The sequence below is a fragment of the Lolium perenne genome, chromosome 2, assembly GCF_019359855.2.
Source record: "Lolium perenne isolate Kyuss_39 chromosome 2, Kyuss_2.0, whole genome shotgun sequence".
NCBI lineage: Eukaryota > Viridiplantae > Streptophyta > Magnoliopsida > Poales > Poaceae > Lolium > Lolium perenne.
In genome coordinates, this window is record NC_067245.2 from 230,355,375 (window position 1) to 230,373,499 (window position 18,125).

Below are 18,125 nucleotides of genomic sequence, written 5' to 3' on the forward strand. Positions count from 1 at the left end.
ATATTAGTGAAATATGTAAAAAAAATGATCCCAAAGGCTCACCACCACTAAATACGGACAAGAGAAGACAGACAATAAACGTCATGAAATAAGCTGGAATATGGGAGAATTAAAATTATTACGAAAAAACCTTTTAAAATTTTCTTTTAGGAAAACCAAAAGCTCAAAAAAGGCCTGCTTCTATGCATCGAACCCACTCCCGTCTCAAGCGCCGGTAAACTTCAGCACGCCCCAATCTCCTCCATTCACCACAAACCCTAACCGCCCCCTCTCGCGCCGCGCCGCGCCGCCCCGCGCCACCGTCCTCCTCGCCGGCGGAAGCTATCCTCTACGCGGGCGCGGCGGAGTTGCCGCGATGGCATCCTCGGCCAAAGTCACCATCACCCTCGGACGCAGCGGCCAGGTGAGCCGTCGCCCAGGATCTCCGCGCTCTAATATCCGCAGGCCGGATTGCGCTGCGCCTTTCCTCGTTTTAGATTCGATTGTCGTTCGGCTGATTTAGAAGGCGATCGGATGCGCAGCTTTAGCCAAACCGTAGCTATAGCGTGCGTGCCGCGGGATGCCTAGTTTCGAGTGTTAATAGCTGCGATTGCTTCTGTGCCTCAAGCGGCGGAACCTCGCTGGCCTCAGCTTCGTCTCCGCTGAAGGTTCTAAGTGAGTGTTACGCGGTAGGAAGTTGTTGTGATTTCCTAAAGGTATTGATTACTGTGCGTGTACAGATTTTAATTTGTTGTTTACCAAATGCACGAACAGAGATAATGTTTTTGGATGTTCCAATGTTATGGGATTTAGGAAAGGAGTCTCTGGATATCTTTGCAAGGGGAGTGGTTATTATTGGTGTCCCTTCAGAGAAATAAGATGAGACTAGGAACGATTAGGACGAGTAAGTAACTGGATGAAATGCTGAGAGGGAAAGTGCCAATGAGGGTTAAGTACATTGCTTATGCCGCTGAGTATGTTTGCATAGACTAATGGCACTCGAATGACTAAGCCTGTAACACAATTTTTAGTTGAGGAGACACAACCAAAGATTCTGTATTGGATGTTTTCTTGTAGTTTCTGTTCAGATCTTCAGGGTACGCCCTGTTCCCCAATGGTTCATTGCTCTCTGCTGGTTGTTCTGATGATTACCGTTATAGCGCATCCTAAATTGAGAGCTTGTGGTGATGCTACTGGGAAGGTGCTAGAATGCATGTAAAATCCATCTCGTTCTCGTTTGCACTTTTACAATTTTTAGCTGACTAACTCAGGCTACAACTTGATTGATTTGATGTCTAGTTATGCTATTTGGCTTCTCGGACATAGTAGGGCGCTTGTAACTATCTCGAACTCAGGAACTTATTGGTTGATTTTTTTTTTAATTTATCCCGTGTTGTAGATGTTTAGCATGGGTTGTCAGTGCCTTGTATTGCTTTGATATTTTCTCTTCCTTTTAAGGCTTCAGAATGAATTAACTTTAGCTTCTTTACCTTAATTTTCTGGGTGCAGGTTGTTAAAAGGCGAACTATTTCTGATATTGGTATTGATGATGAATTGCCAGTATCAGGAAGAAAGCGACCTGTTAGAGAGAGATTAGGAAATACTGTGGTTGATCCTGATTCGTATGGAGGCAAGCAGGGTAATAAAAGGTATATTTCCTCGATCTATTAGTATTCATTGTTTCTTGAAACAAGTGTTGTGATGTTTCTAAGTAGATATGTAACATACAAAGTAATATTCGCACCAGATAGTTCAGGTTCTCATTGTGTCTTTCCTCTGCAAATTATTCAACTTCTTGTTACCCTTGAACATATGCTGCAGCTTTATTTTACTTTGTTTTTTGAAGAAAGCACTAGCTGTAGCAGTTCACGTCCATTTTCTATTTGCATGTGCTTACTTAGAAATTTTGCTGTTCTTTTGCAGACGGCAAACAGAAAGCAGTAGCTTGCAGATTGGAGATGATGGTTTGGGTGATTATAAAAAATTCGTTTTTTGCTATCCCATATGCCAGAATATAATAGTGAGCTGTTTAGTTGACACTTATTTTTTCTTGCATGTGTTGGGCTGCATAATAGTTGAAGTTCGCCAGATTGGCAGGCATGATTTAAGGCTGAAGCTAATGAGGAAAGGCTTGTCAAAGAAGAGCAACAGTGAGACAGAACAGAATGGAGTGGATCTCCGTGAAAAGCTTTCACGGAATTCAAAGAATCTCCAGGGATATGAAGCAAGAGGGCGTGTTCCAGAATCAAGATCTAGTTATGATGTGAGAGAGGTCCCAGAATCAGGATCTGGGTATGGTTCGAGGGGGAGAGTCCCAGAGTCAAGAGCCTCTACTCTTGCAAGCCAATTGCCCTCTGCAAGGTGTGCAGACGATTTGATCAAGTTTGATTCTTCAGGAAAACCTTATTCCTCATGGACTGCTGGTGGTTTGAGGCATAGCTCCCCAGACAATCTTCCAAGTGTTAGAAGAGACTTGACCCCCCCAAGAAGTGTTCGAAGAGGCATGTCTCCTCCAAGGAGTGTCCGAAGAGGCATGTCTCCTCGAAGAAGAGGCATGTCTCCCCCAAGAAGTGTTCAAAGAGGCATGTCTCCCCTAAGAAGTGTTCGAAGAGGCTTGTCTCCCCCAAGAAGCGGTCGAAGAGGCTCGTCTCCTCCAAGAAGTGTTCGAAGAGGCGTATCTCCCCCAAGAAGTGTTCGAAGAGGCATGTCTCCCCCAAGAACGTATGACCAGGCCAGGTCCATTCCACCCCCTGGATCTGTCGGTGCCACAAGATCTTCAAGTCACATCGCAAGAGATGTTCCTGACACATTAAGAACCCATCAACCTTACGAAGGAAATTCTACCATTTTGCTTGATACAGTACAACCAGCTAATGGAATCAGTTCATCTGGCGCACGTCTGCCTATGGACACTGTACTGGTCTGTATTTCTCTCATAGGCTTCTGCTTTTTCGATTCGTTGCTTTTTTTTGTGCTCAGCTTTTAAAATTTTCTTTTGAGACCACATCTGTTCTTTGTCCTGTAATGCTGTTCTTGATAGGATACTTGGCAATTAAAACTGAAAATGGTGCTCGATTATGAACTTATTACAAAAAGATCATCTTGAACTTTAGTTAGGTTCTGTGTTTATTCTTCTGAGTGCAACAGTCTCAGAACACCAAAAGATATTCTAAAGTTGACATCATTATACACATATATCCGGCACATCCATTCTTATGCTGACCACCAGCTTAGTTTTATTCACTTTGCGCGTAGTTCCAGGCTTATAGCTGAATTTCTGTTCACTTTACCCATACATAGTTATGTATGTGAGAAATCAACTTCCAGTTATGATGGCCATTAGCTGAGTTTCAGGCCAATTATATCAGGGAGCTTTTGGATATGAATTCTATAGTTAACATTTGCTCTGGAGTTGTCTAACATTGTTCTATGTGCTTTTGCAGACAGAAGTACCGCTGACAGTTACTGGATTACTGAATTCACTGGGACTTGAGAAGTATGTTTGTCTCTTTCAGGGCGAGGAGGTGACTTCCTTTACTTCTTTATTTGTTTCCAACTTCTAATTGTTTCTTGTGCGCAAATATACAGTCTTCACTTTGATACTGGTTTATCTGTTATGTATTGGCTAGCCACACTGAGTCGTATTTGAAAGACTTATACTCCCTCCGTCCATAAATAGATGTCTTAGATTTGTCAAATTTTGGATGTATCTATACACTAAATAGTGTCTACATACATCCAAAATTTGACAAATCTAAGACATCTATTTATGGACAGAGGTAGTATTTAATCTTTTGAGTGGAGTTATGAAGCTGTGCTCCCTCAAAGAGCTTTAGCAGTTCTTTTGCAGATAATTTATTAGAAGTTTTGTTCTTAGTCTCTTATCTTTCTTTTCATTCATGATTATCATTCTATAGGTTCACGCCTATGCTTGCTCTTCTGTTGGTTACACCTATTGAATCTTTAAACTATCTGTTTGTTGTCTCAAGCTTTTTTTCTTTCTGAAATGTCCAAACTGTCCATTTGAGCATTTCATGAGCGTATATTTAGACATATGCTTTATGGATTAATCACTACGATGGTTCATCATTTGCTTTGTATTCACTTGTTTTCAGGTGGATATGACTGCGTTGAGTCAGATGAAAGATGGCGACCTGAAAGATATGGGAGTACCAATGGTAAGTATTTGTATAGCTCAATTATGCTAGCATGTTTACATGATATATAGCGATGCTCTTATTCCAAGTATGTATTTCTCTACTTCAGCACTGTTGTTGTTAGTCTTGAACTCTTGATGATGACAATAAGGTTCTGTATCTGAATTTCATTCAAAAGATTCACTGTAGAAAGGCTAGTCTCTATGTGACTACAGTCATTACACGCTGGTGACATTTATGTTGAGGCAATTCAAACGTGACGCTGCTTCATTTGTACTTAGACATGGGTTTCAGGCTTGCAGCACATTCTTTCCTAGATTTTAGGCTTTCTTTTCTGGCTTTTTTGGTACTAATTCTGATTTTGACTAGAGTTTGTCATGGATCAGGGACCTAGGAAGAAGATTCTCCAAGCAGCGGCGCCCTATGCAAAACAATGGCAAAGATGCCCGATGATCTAGGACGTGGAACATTGGCTGGGGAATGCAATTTACTGATGTAAGCTACCCTGCTGCGGATCTTGTATATCCTCACTGGTAGCCTGTCTTAGTTAACCTTATTTTTGTTGCTGATAGATTATTGCTGCCATGTTGTTGGCTTGTATAAAGTCATCTATGTCAGCTGATGCTCCCAATTCTTCCATTCACGATCTGCTACCCGTCAGTAATTGTGAACAGTGGCAGGCTTTAAAACAGATGGGTACATATGGGTCTAGCAGCGTGATCGGCCTGGTTTTTTTTTTTTTTTTTTTTTTTTTTGTATTTCGGGAACATGTGGGAGTGACAACTAATCCAATCAATTATGTATGCCAAATGGCCATCAAATTCACCCAGAGGGTTACTGATGAGTACTAGGCCAGTGTTTATACCAGTCTGAGTGCTTATACTTCCTCCGTTCCATGAAAGTTGTTTGAGATTTGTCAAAATTTATATGTATCTAGACAACCTTATTACATTGGCATGCTTTAGCAAGTCGATGGTAGCTTGTACTATCGCTCTGCTTCATGAGTAGTAGATGTTAGCTGGAAACAGTGGTTAGCCATTACAGCTGAATAGCTGGTGGCTCCGCATGATCCTTGCAAGTAGCTCCTGCCCGTAGTCCTTTTCTAATCATTATGCAATGACACGAACTGTTCGGCCGGGAAGTGGCCATAGATGTTTCGCCTAATCGTCGTGATCCAAACTATAACGAGAAAGGGGTCGAATCGAAGAACCCCCAGATGCTCCCTGTCCAGGCATCGGTCCATCTGTTTTTGATTGTCTCTGAACGCCAGCAGCGTGGCCTCCATGGTCCACTATTAAGACGCAATCGAAAGGTTTACCCGACATGGACCGGCCGGACGCTGTACGAGAAAAGGCATGTGCCAATGCTACCTTTCCCTTCCATGTGCGAACCGGCGGCAAAGCATTCTGCTCTGCCCTTTGTTGCGGGTGCAACCTTTGGACACGAGATTATGCTTCTGTGATATATGACCAATCCGCTTGGCAGGAGTAGCGTATTGGGGATTAAGAAAAATACGCTAAGATTTAGAAAAAAATAAGGATAAGTGGAGATTAAACTCGCTAGCACCAAACATGTATTTAGAATAAGTAAGGATTTGAAGTTTTGTTGCAGATAATCCCCGATAGAACTTTAAGAGCATGTCTAACAGACCCCTTAAAAGGGGCAAACCCGTATAATAACCGCCGATATACGGGGTATAGCTCTACCCGGCTGTCTAGCATGCCCCGTAAAAACGCCCCCCGCATCGATTTTTCCTGTTTTCGATTACGGGGCGGGTCGTCGCCCCCTACTTGTGCGGGGTGGAAGCGGGGATAGAGAAAACCGGTATCGCCCACTCCACTGCGCGCGAAGGGTTTCGCTGAAGCCAACCACCGCCGCCGCCGCCCGGTCTCCTCCGGCGCGCCCTTCCCGGCCGGATCCCGCTGCCATGGATCGTCCGCAAGAGCTACCGCCGGCGATGCATCTCCTTCGGCCGCGGTGGTCGATGTCCCCGTCGGAGGTCCGCCAAACGCCGGCGTCGTGTCGGCCATGATCTCCGCCACCATCCCGTCGAAGAGGAAGAGGATTCCGAAGCAATTCTTCGAAGCTCCTGCGGCGGCCGCAGCTTCGCCGGCCGAAGCCCCGCCGGCTGCCAAGAAGGCGGGCAGGATGAAGACCAAGGCGGCCGGGCCGAGGGGCGCCGCGCCGGCCAAGGTGCGGACAAAGGCAATCAGCCGCATCGGCCTCGCGCCTCCACCGCCCTCCAAGTCCACGCCCTCTCCTCCCTCCGTTCCGTCTGATGCGCCGCCGCCACCCACCATGGACGTAGACAAGGTGTTCGATCTTGAGTCCACAACATCCTACATGGACATGCTCAACAATTCCGCGGTGAATTTGGACACCGGTATCGATGCATTCGATGGGGAGTGCAACGTCGAAGAGATTGATGACGAGGAGGAGGACGAGGGTGACGAGGAGGAGGTGGTTGAGGTTGATCCGGCTGCCGCCGGTTCTTCGTCGACGCCGAAGACACGCACGGTGAACTACAGCGAGATCGAAGACGCCATCTTGGTCCGTGCTTGGAGCAAGGTGGGGATGGATGCGTGCACCGGAGTGGACCAAGGCGGCAAGCGCTATTGGCAGCGCATTGAGGATCTGTACCACCAGCTGAAGCCTCGTACGAAGAGCATGGCGGACAGATCCTACCGCTCCCTTGAAGGCTGATGGAACATCATCAAACCGGCTTGTTCTCGTTGGAGTGCTGCCATGGATCAAGTGGCCGACAACCCCCCTAGTGGATGCTTGCCGGAGGACTATGTAAGTTTTCCTTGTGTTGATGATGTGGAAACATCACATGATATCCATATTATGTGTTGATGATGTGGAAACATCACATACTATTGTTGTGCAGCCCAAGTATGCTCAAGCACGGTACAAGGACATGGCCGGCTCCAAGAACAAGGAATTTCAATTTTCATCATTGCTTTTCCATCCTTCAACATCTTCCTAAGTGGAAGTTGAGGGACAACGAGCCAAAGTGCAAGAAGGAGGCACTGCTCACCATGGATGATGAAGCGGAGGACATGAGTGGGAGAAACGCCGGCAAGCCCGAGGGCAACAAGAAGGCCAAGGAGAAGGTCAAGGTAGAAGGCGAAGCAACTAGCTTCCGGGAGAAGTTGGATCAACTCATGAAGTCCAAGGAGGCATTGACGATGAAGACGTTGGAGACCAAGCTCCTCATCACCAAGAAGAAGAAGGAGGTGAATCTTGCCAAGGTGCAAGCAAGGCGGGAAGATGCCAAGTTGAAGGCCGAACTTGACATGAAGATGATCGCATTCAAAGAAGCCAAGGCCATGAAGGAGCTCTTGGCCGAGGAGAGGGATATCATGATGATGCGCACCGACGGCATGGACGAGGATCAGCTGGCGTGGTGGAACGAGACCAAGGCGGACATCATTGCGAGGAAGAAGGCTGCGCGTCAAGCTCGTGCTCAAGGTGAGTCTCCGGCGAGTGGTGGCGCCGGTGGCGATGGACTCGTTGATGGTTGATCACATTTGGGAACTTCCGTGGCTTGAACATTGCCTATGATCGCGTTGTGATGTTAAAACTATGAATTATACATCACATATTTTGGATGTGCTATGTTTGATCTGAAATTGTTGTGCAAATTGCTGTCTAAAACCCTGTTTTGAGGGGCCGAAAACTCGGACGAGCTAGCAGAATCCGTATCCCCACCCCGTAATATACGGGGTGGGGATACGGGTTCTGCTAGCTCGTCCGAGTTTTCGGCCCGTGAAAACAGGATACAGGACCCTCTACTCGTGTTTTAAGGGGCGAAAAAATACGGAGCCTGTTAGACATGCTCTAACGCCAAACAAGCCCTTAGCGGGACTGAATTTCCGCCCCGGTGCGGCCGGTTGAACCGCCACGAGGTGGCGTCGTAGGCGCGTGCGACTTTTTTTTTGGCGAATCAAACGTCCCAAACTGGCCATAGTTGTCGGAGATGCTCTTAACTGCAGTGCAGTGAGTGAGCAACTGATCGTTCAGCACTCCGGTAGAATACGACCCTAATCGAAATGCATACATTTGTCTCATACACCATGGGGATGGTGAGAAGAGATATATTTTACATCCCAGAGGGGCTATAATTGGAGATACTATTGTTTCTGGTACAAAAGTTCCTATATCAATGGGAAATGCCCTACCTTTGAGTACGGTTTGAACTATTGATTTACGTAATTGGAAGTAACCAATTAGGTTTACGACGAAACCTAGAAATCGATCACTGATCCAATTTGACTACCTCTACGGGATAGACCTCAACAGAAAACTGTTGAGTAACGGCAGCAAGTGATTGAGTTCAGTAGTTCCTCATAGAAAATTATTGACTCTAGAGATATGGTAATATGGAGAAGACAAAATTGTTTGAAGCACGCACAGAACCGGAAGCGCCCCTTGTTTCAAAGAGAGGAGGACGGGTTATTCACATTTAATTTGATGGTCAGAGGCAAATTGAAAGCTAAGCAGTGGTAGTTAAGACCCACGGGGGAAAATAGGGATGTCTCCTACGTTACCCATAATATGTGGAAGTATCGACGTAATTTCATAGAGTCATTCGATCTGAATGCTACATGAAGAACATAAGCCAGATGACGGAACGCGGAGACCTAGGATGTAGAAGATCATAACATGAGCGATTCGGCAGATTTGGATTCCTTTCCTATATATCCACTCATGTGGTACTTCATCATATGATTCATATAAGATCCATCTGTCTAGAGATCGTCATATACATCTAGAAAGCCGTATGCTTTGGAAGAAGCTTGTACAGTTTGGGAAGGGGTTTTTTGAGAGAAAAGAAGAATCTACTTCAACCGATATGCCCTTAGGCACGGCCATGCATAACATAGAAATCACACGTGGAAGGGGTGGGCAATTAGCTAGAGCAGCAGGTGCTGTAGCGAAACTGATTGCAAAAGAGGGTAAATCGGCCACTTTAAGATTACCATCTGGAGAGGTCCGTTTAGTATCCCAAAACTGCTTAGCAACAGTCGGACAAGTGGGTAATGTTGGGGTGAACCAAAAAAGTTTGGGTAGAGCCGTATCTAAGTGTTGGCTAGGTAAACGACCCGTAGTAAGAGGGGTAGTTATGAACCCTGTGGACCACCCCCATGGGGGCGGTGAAGGAAAAGCCCCCATTGGTAGAAAAAACCCACAACCCCTTGGGGTTATCCTGCGCTTGGAAGAAGAACTAGGAAAAGAAAAAAATATAGCGAGAATTTTATTCTTCGTCGCCGTAAGTAAATACGTAACTAGGAATATGGAAATTGAATTTTTTGAATTTGCAATAATGCGATGGGCGAACGACGGGAATTGAACCGGAAAATTCCCAACTCGTACAATGCATATAACTACCTTTTTCATCTTATCACCCCGCCTAGCGACTTTGCAAGCATTAAAGGCTAGGCACCTAACAGCGGTTATTCCTCCAACAGGTTATTCTGGGTTACGCTAAGAGCATCTCCAGCCGCGTCCCCCAAAGCGTCCCCCAAAGCGCGCCGGATTGAGCGTTTGGGGGAAGTATTTCGTTGGTGCCGCGTTTGGGGGACGTCGCTCCCCAGTCGCATCCCCCAAACGCCGCCCCCAAAATTTAAATAGATAGAATAAAACTCTTTACTAATATTTAAATCGGTTCAACATAAACAAAATACATATAAAACTTCGAAAAACATAATTAAATTACATTTAAATTATTTTAAACTACTACTACTTCTTCTTCGATGATGGCCCTGCCTCGTCGTCGTCATCACGGTGGCGCTTCCTGCTCGTCACCTCTTCCGAAGAGGCGGTGTCGGCCGACACGTCGGAGTCCTCCTCGTTGTCGCCGGTGCTCGCCGGCTGCGCCTTGGCCTTGGCGGTATTGGCCTTCGCGTCCGCCTCCGCCTTCGCACGGGCCACCGCCGCCTTCTCTGACCCTTGTTCCTCCGTGTAATATCCCAGTATTTGGGGTTACAAAAATAGAGGAAACAGATGTGTGCATTGTATTCATGCATAGAAAATCCGGGGAATTTTCGCGCTTTTGTTTAAAACTGTCAAAGTGATCGAGGTTTATCTTGCATCGGTGGAATTGAGTTAGTCATCGATGTAAGTGCAACAAATTTCAACATGACCTTTGTGCATTCATGTGTTTTTGGGAGAACAAGTTTGAATTCAAATCAAATATGAATAACATGAACTCAAATAAGATATTGACTTGAATTTGAATTCCAAACTATAATATGAAATACAATATATAAAAGTTAACACATTTGATAATTCAAAATAGATAGATAATTTAAACCTTATTACAATTATCATAATTCAATTATTTACAATTCCATAAAAAGAAACCGATTTACAAAGAATAGAAAATGGAAATAAAAGAATTCCTAAATCTAATCTTCTCAATCCTCTAATTCTTCTTTCCCTGCAAAAGAAACAACAAAGACAAAGAAATGGGGAGTTATGTTAAAATGTTTGTCTCCATATTTATGGAGACATTTTTTATATTGGAGTCTAGCTAAAGGGAACCAAGAACTAGTCTTGATCTCCAAATAATGATTAGAGGGAATTTATTCAAACTTAGGCAACATTAGGGACAAAAGGGATAATGCAAGGGACTTGGATCAATTCTGGATCATGAGGCAACAATAATTAAAGGCAACCAGGGACTAGAGCAACATATCTTGATCCATATCAAAAGGTAACCAAAATTAGATTTACTGTTTGAGGCAACAAGGCAACCAATTTTATTCCCTCTAATCAAGCTAGAAACCATAAAGCTAACATGTTTTAAATTAAGCAATCCACCATTGACATTAAAGTATCAAGATGAATCATTAGACCACATATTAAAATTCGGTGGTATAACACTAAGCCCACATGCCAACAGGCCAATACAAATAACACATCTGGCAGTATCAAAGATAAAGGACGCCATGAGATAAGCATGAGCCAGACAAATCCAACTTGCTCACCTACAGTAGTGATAGAAGCACACAGGCAGCTCACACACAGTGTGTGTTGTCACTCCCACGGTCAAACAACCAGTAGTATTTAAGAGGAACAACAGCAGCTGTACCAGGAAGCTTTCCGAGTACATCTCACATTTACAGCCGCAACACACACACCACACTTTGGCAAAACTGATCAGCAGTTATAGAACAGCAAGAACACTTTGATTATCCACCAGCTCAAAAAGAAAAGAACAATAGTTAGATCTCATGAACCAGGATATGAGGCATCCGATAGAGAAGCTAGGAGGAGCAGGAATCCCACAAGAAGAAGATCAATCAAGAGTCCAGAAGACCAAGATCTCTACAAACAGTAGGTTGATCCACCAACTTAATAAAAGCATGCGTTCTTTGCCTTTGCATCTCAGGGAAAATAAAAGGGTAACATGCAAAGTAAATAAATCCAACCACCCTGCAACCAGATCTGGTCTAGGAGGATCAGGAGGAATTATTTCTCTCAGATGGCATAGAAGTGCTAGGCTGAATCGTCATAGAGAATTTGGAAGCCATCTCTTAGTATCCGTTCTTATCCAATATTTTTTGCCTCAGCCTTTGCATCATAGGCCGGGCCAAAGAATCAAGCCATATCTGTTCTTATCAGATTAAGTATAAGCAAACCATCAACATAACCACAAGGTCTGATCATGTATGCACATGATCCAGTAAGCAGTCCCATCCATCAGAGGCTATAAGCATACAAGCTAACACAGCAAGCCATCAAGTAAATTGCCTAACCAAGCATCAAGTAAATATAGAATGCATCCTTTCAGTAAAAGCAATACCATCAGTGCATATGCCTGGATGAGTCACTCATCCAAACAGGGGCATCACTGATAGATAGCAACCAGTAGAGCAGCCATTTACTAATCAAATTAATTCATGAAGTTACTTGGGGTTTAGGAGTTACTGTCCAGTTCTGTAAGCAGCTAGTAATACATAACAAGCTCTAGGAATTTACTTTGGGGTCCAAGAAATCAATCCCAAGCCAACCAAGTAGTACCCTAGTAGCAGCCATGCCACCATGAATCAGAATATAAGCTCACAAGTTAACCTTCACATAATTCAGTAACACCATCATGGCTCAATTAGTGTATCCAGTTCATCAAATGGATGAACCAGGACAGCTACAAACAAATATCATGCCAGCAGCACAAGTCTCTAATCATGGACAGTAATATAAATATAAAGCACAAATCAACAGAGACATAGCTACACATGTTGGGATGATCCACTCATCCAAGTTAAGGCCTTGGTTCAAGCACAAGGCACTAGATTATCTAACAGTAGTACCATAAACTGCTCACCATTGACATACAAAGAATCCAGTTCAAATAACCGCAAGTTCTTGGCCGACAAATTCATAGCCATAGAGGATACCGAGAGATAGGGAGAGAGGGGAATAGCTTACAGTGGTGTAGACGAATAGAGGAAGAGGCCGACGCCGAGGTTGCGTCCACGGCACCGTCCGGCCGGCGTCGAGGAGGAAGTAATCGCAACAGCATCACCAGTACACCAAGGAAACCAACCAGTAGATGGGAGGACGCTGAGGTTGCAGGGAATGCCGTCCATCCAGCGTCGAGTAATAGTAGTCGAGGCGGCGGGTGAGGGCGGAGCCTCACCAGACAGCAGCGGCGACCAACATCGGCCGGGGTTGAAGAGGAGGTGGCGCCTCAGCAGGGTTGGGGGCGAACCAAGGGGAGCACGAAAATCAAATCGAAGAAAGGGAGTTGAAGAGCGGAACAAGGCAGACCAAAGCCCTCTCGTGCCGGCGCCGGAGCAGGCAGGAGGCGGCCAGGAAAGGGCGGCGCGGCGGAGCTGTGGGCGTCACGGAGAGTGCTCGCATGCGTGAGCGAAGAGAGGGGCGCCAGTAGGGGTTCGATAGAGGAGAGGATGGCGGAGTCTCGGCGGCGTGCGGCGGCGCCGGAAGAGGCTGGTGATGGCCGGGGCGGCAACCGGCGGCGCGGCGGCAGCACATCGCCAGGAGGGCTGCGTGCACGTTGATGTGAGCGAGGACGCGGCGAGAGAGAGAGAGGAGTGGATCGGTTCGGGGTTGACCAACCCAAGAACACCGACTTGGTCGGTTGGGTCTGATCCATTTGGATCAGTTGGGCTCAGCCCAACTAGCCTTTCTGGCTTATTTTTTTTTAAGGAAATATATATATTTAATAAAAGAAAGATATAATAAAAAAATCCAAATAGAAATATTTTTTTGACAAAATAAAATTCCTAAACAGAATAAATAACAACAAACTATTTAAAGTCTAAAATAAAATGATACATATTTATTCTTCTAAATTTTAGAAGACCAATTTTAAATCTTAAACCATTAAGACCTAAGTACTAAAAAAATATAATTTCCTTGTTTCTATTATTTTCACATCAATAAAGTAGTAAATATTATTTTTATTAAAATTCCTTATAATACAACAGTTGTTTCTTTATGGTTATGTTTAATCACAGGAAAGCCCTAATTGATCATTACTTCAACTATTATTTAAAAAACCCGAAACCCTAATAGTATTTATCATATTTCATTAAGTCTTTTGACATAATATAATGTTAAATCTATTATCATTTTATTTCAAAGTAATTAATCACTTTAACTCCGTTACCAATTATTGTTTTAGGAATTATATTACAAATAGGAAAAACTTAGTTCCATTATGAAATCATAACTTCATAATTTCTTGAGAATCATAAACCCTAAATCCTATTTAAAACCCTAACTCTATTATCTTATGTGAAATCTAATTTACTTCTAACCCTAAAACCTTAGGATGATAAAGTATGATCATGATAAATTCCTTTGACTTATAGATCCATAATTAGCAACTAAGTACTTGTTCTTGTTTCCATAAAATAATAGCAGCCATAGAACTAATAAATTGGTAGTTTAAGTGTTCATACTAAATATAATCCAGTTAATCAAGTAAGTTCAACCAAGTGTAAACCCTAGTTCCTATTACCAAAGCCATCACCCTTATCTAACCATATTTAGTATCACACCAGGGTAATGAACCCTAATAGCAACCATATCTACTATTTTTTTTGCACTACATAAACCTGTTCCACTAAACCCTACTAGTATTAGATAATTATGAATCATCCTATTTAGGAACCAACCATTCCTTACTTAGTGAATTCAAATGTAAACTCTAGGCAACCTCAACCTTAATTGTAATACTTCTTATTACTTAAGAAGTATGTTCTTCAAAAGTTATTCTTTTGAAGAAAATAAGGAATCATCATCAATTCTGCCTAATAGGACCTATAGCCAATAACCAGGTATCACCAGCAAGGTATACCAACCTTGATAACAATTAATTATAATAAATTGCTCAAGATGCTTAGGCTCAACTCAAACCCACAAGCTCTAGCTATTGATGAAACCAACATGGTTGGGATCCATCTAATACTGACCCTAGAAACTAGTTGAAAACCATAGTAAACCCTAGAACCCACAAACCTAATTATTATACTTGTTCTTCATTAAAGAACATGTTCTTCAAAAGTTATTCTTTTGAATTATATAATAAGTAATGATCAACCATGCATTATAGGACTTAAAATTGACAACTGCTCTTTACTTATTATACAACTACTATTCCTGTGTGTGTATGATTGTTGCTATGCATTTTACCACCTGCCTATGATTCTAAAAACAACACAACTCTGAATAAAGAACCTTGTTTGTGAATCACTCTAAAAATGCAACACACCCTGAACTAATCATTACCACTCACTAATCCTAAATCATCGGGGTTAAGTCACGTTAGAGCGATTGCATCTCATACTTATGCATTATTGCATCCTTGGCAATCTTTTAAACATCGTCCCTACCGGACGATGATGCTATTTCAGAATTTGGAGTTATTGCGTATCGAAGACCTTGCCTGCATAATCTTGCAGTCAAGAAAGGCAAGTTCATCACTTGCTCATGTCATTTGAGTATTTCTATCAAATTACTTGCAAAGTATTATGGTTATCACTATTGCATAAAAAACAAAACCACTACTTTCATAACTATGAATATGACTATGTGGTGGGCAATGGAACCATGGATTGTGTTGATATGGTGGAGGTTCCATTGCAAGGGTTATATCCATCTAGGATTAAACAACAAATATCGCCAGTGATTCTTGTGCCGTAATACCCGTGTTAACCATAAGATCCGGAGTGGGACGGAGTAGTCAAAAGTGTTTCCACCTCTCGTTCATCAACGGATGCTCATTACCGGGTGCTCATGATCTTGCAAGACTTGATGCAGGGGTGGGAACCCGTAGAAGTCCCAACGGTAATGAGGTCTATGATGGGTTGCATCTGTCGGCGTAGGAATGTATGGTAGAGCCCTGCATTGACGTCGTGGTCGGAGTCCACCCTGAAATCTATGGGAATAATGGGGCCGGCGTGGACCCAGGGTCGGAGTATGCAACAAAGGGTGGGTGTTCGAGGTAGCGGAGGAACATGATTGGCTAGACCTTATACCGGGCCTCACACCAAAGGAAGTGTGGACGGGAACATATGCCCGGTTGGCACCAAGGTTAAGATATCTTATGGGTAAAGCAACACACCTCTGCAGAGTGTAAAGAACCGTGACCTGTCACTCCCTGTTCCGGGATATGGAACTGCGAACGCTGCCGGAAAGGAGCTCCATGAAGTTCTAGTAAACCGGTGAAGGCTGACGGACATAGTTCTTCTGAATAAAAGCAACCTTTTGAAGAAATGGTTATGAAAACCTGCATTGGTATTAGACTTTCTGGTCTAATGCTGTAGCTAGTGCATTAAACACCTCTTTCCTATAATGAACTTGTTGAGTACGCTCGTACTCATCCCACTCTTAAATCCCCTGCTTAGATATGGAGGTATCGAAGGAGGATCTACAGTGCAACTCGAAGACCGAGGAGTCAACAACTACTTCAAGGGACAGGACAATGTCAGGAGAGTCAGATATCACATTCAACAAGGAGAAAACCTAGATTAGCAATAGAAAGGAACTAGCTTCCTAAACCTAGCTCCTATTTAGCTAGAATCTATTCTTAGCCTCTATAGCTAGTTAAATACTCTACAAATAGAGTTCGTGATAGGATTAGACTACGAGTCGTTCTTCTGGAGTTTATTTGCAGTTTTACCTCATTGTAAAGTAGGAGGCTATGCTGATCTTCTGTAACAGAGTCGGAGTTGTAATTCTATAGACATGCCTTGGACCCGCATATGTTTCTGTTGTACCACTCTGAGCGATATAATAATAGTGGAACGGTGTTTCATTGGTGTTATATCAGACTTGCATACTACACCATGCAGCGGTATGCCGGGTCACCACAGTTGGTATCAGAGCAAATGCTTTGACCCTAGGAGTAAAACCCTTTAAAGGAGACCTATAGGATTGGTAGTGTCTATAGGAAGTTGTCTTAGCTAAACCAAATACTTCTTATGACTTGAGATGGATATTCACTTGAGAATAATCCTGACACATTTGAGTCAAACCTTCTTACCTACCTTTCTTAAGTGAAATTAGTTAGCTAATCCCAAACATGTAGCACACCATTGAAGTCTTAAAAACAATAAATGAGTAGATCACCGTTGGTATACAATACATGGTAGTCCAAAGAGAGGATACAACCATAAGGAAGATATCCTATTGGAAGATGTGTACCAACACTTGTTATGGTTAAGTAAGAGTTATCCAGACTTGTAATAGGAGTGATATCAAGTGATGAAGATAAGTATCTAAGCAAGATATCCTACTAGAAGGTGTATACTAAGACAAGTAATTGGTAAGTTATCCAAACTTGTGAAACAACTGATAGTAAGGGATATATATGAGTTATATGAGGTAGTTTAGACCATGATGAGTCAATCATGGGAGGTAAGGAAGAGATATAGGAATAAAATATGTCTACTTCCATGGTAGGGATAGTAATCATATAAGATTCACCTGAGAATCATTATGTGATGGAGTAGAACATCATAAAGATTTAGGAGGAAAACAATAAGAAGCCAGTTGTTCAACAATAGTGCAAGAATTGTGTTCCAAAACCATGGGAAGTGTGCCAAGCATATCATGAACATAGTCTTATGATAGGAACACTAGGAAGTATAGGAGCTACATCCCAATAGTTATGTGTTTAGAATAACCATGTTAGAACCCAGAGATATTATGTGAAGTAGTCCACAACCAAATGGAAGTTAAGTTAGTACTTCCAAAGGAAATTAGGTTAACCTTAACTATCCTAGACCACTTTGTTTCAAGTTTATCTCATTGCAAATGTGCAATTAAGGTAAAGGGTGAGACAAATAGTAATATTCCATATACTCGTGCTAGTATCACGATATAAACCTATCTTATGTGGTGTTATATATTACACATCAGAGCCTGATGTTTAGAGATGTCTTACTCAACAATCATATTCAGGCTTATGATGGTGTGTATTATATGCACAAAGCTGAATCTTCTTGGATTTTATTGGAATTTCATTGTTTGACTAGATCCATACATGAAGTTTGACTTTGATATGCAAATGCATGTTGCAATATCAAGTCCTTACTTGGTGCTATAGATCTAGAGGGTAATGGTAAACGTGTGAGGAAGTGACGAATTCTAAAGATTCCGAAGATAAGATGAAGGTTCATCAGAAGAAATGAGTAAAGTTGTGGGAAGCAACCACAATACTCTGAAGGAAGTACAATCAGAAACTCATGCTTACCTCAATAGAGGAGTACTTTAGTACGAAAGAAGCATGAAGGTGAGAAAGATAATGATTATGGTGAAGCTCAAGCAGATCCATAATTAATATAGAAGAGGGAATGCATGGGAAATCACCTTGGATACTATATTCATAGTGGTTTTCTTGCAAAATAAACCCTGAATGAAGAAAGATGACCTATGAAACCATAGCAGATATAAGAAGACCATAGTTGATATCAGAAGACCACAATTGGTATAGGATCAATATTGCGA

The 18,125-nt window shown here is 42.8% G+C and overlaps 1 protein-coding gene across 5 annotated transcripts; it reads left to right on the plus strand.

The window, feature by feature from the left end:
• The first annotated feature begins 217 nt into the window (after positions 1-217).
• Positions 218-5,009, plus strand: LOC127335165 (uncharacterized). Of its 5 annotated transcripts, none has more exons than XM_051361756.2 (8): positions 218-403; positions 1,489-1,628; positions 1,903-1,949; positions 2,055-2,899; positions 3,423-3,503; positions 4,095-4,157; positions 4,506-4,631; positions 4,709-5,009. In XM_051361756.2, the coding sequence occupies exons 1-7, from the start codon at positions 356-358 to the stop codon at positions 4,587-4,589; spliced, it is 1,308 nt and encodes a 435-aa protein (XP_051217716.1). In that variant the 5' UTR covers positions 218-355; the 3' UTR covers positions 4,590-4,631; positions 4,709-5,009. The 5 variants fall into 5 exon arrangements, with proteins under 5 accessions (XP_051217716.1, XP_051217719.1, XP_051217715.1 ...); XM_051361759.2 differs by having other exon boundaries at positions 4,523-4,631; XM_051361755.2 differs by having other exon boundaries at positions 4,506-5,009.
• Positions 5,010-18,125: the final 13,116 nt, after the last annotated feature.

Coding starts and splice junctions, on each gene's coding strand:
- LOC127335165 (XM_051361755.2), top strand. CDS start 356: ATGGCATCCTCGGCCAAAGTCACCATCACCCTCGGACGCAGCGGCCAG. Junction 404..1,488: donor CCCTCGGACGCAGCGGCCAG/GTGAGCCGTCGC, acceptor TTCTGGGTGCAG/GTTGTTAAAAGGCGAACTAT. Junction 2,900..3,422: donor TGCCTATGGACACTGTACTG/GTCTGTATTTCT, acceptor GTGCTTTTGCAG/ACAGAAGTACCGCTGACAGT.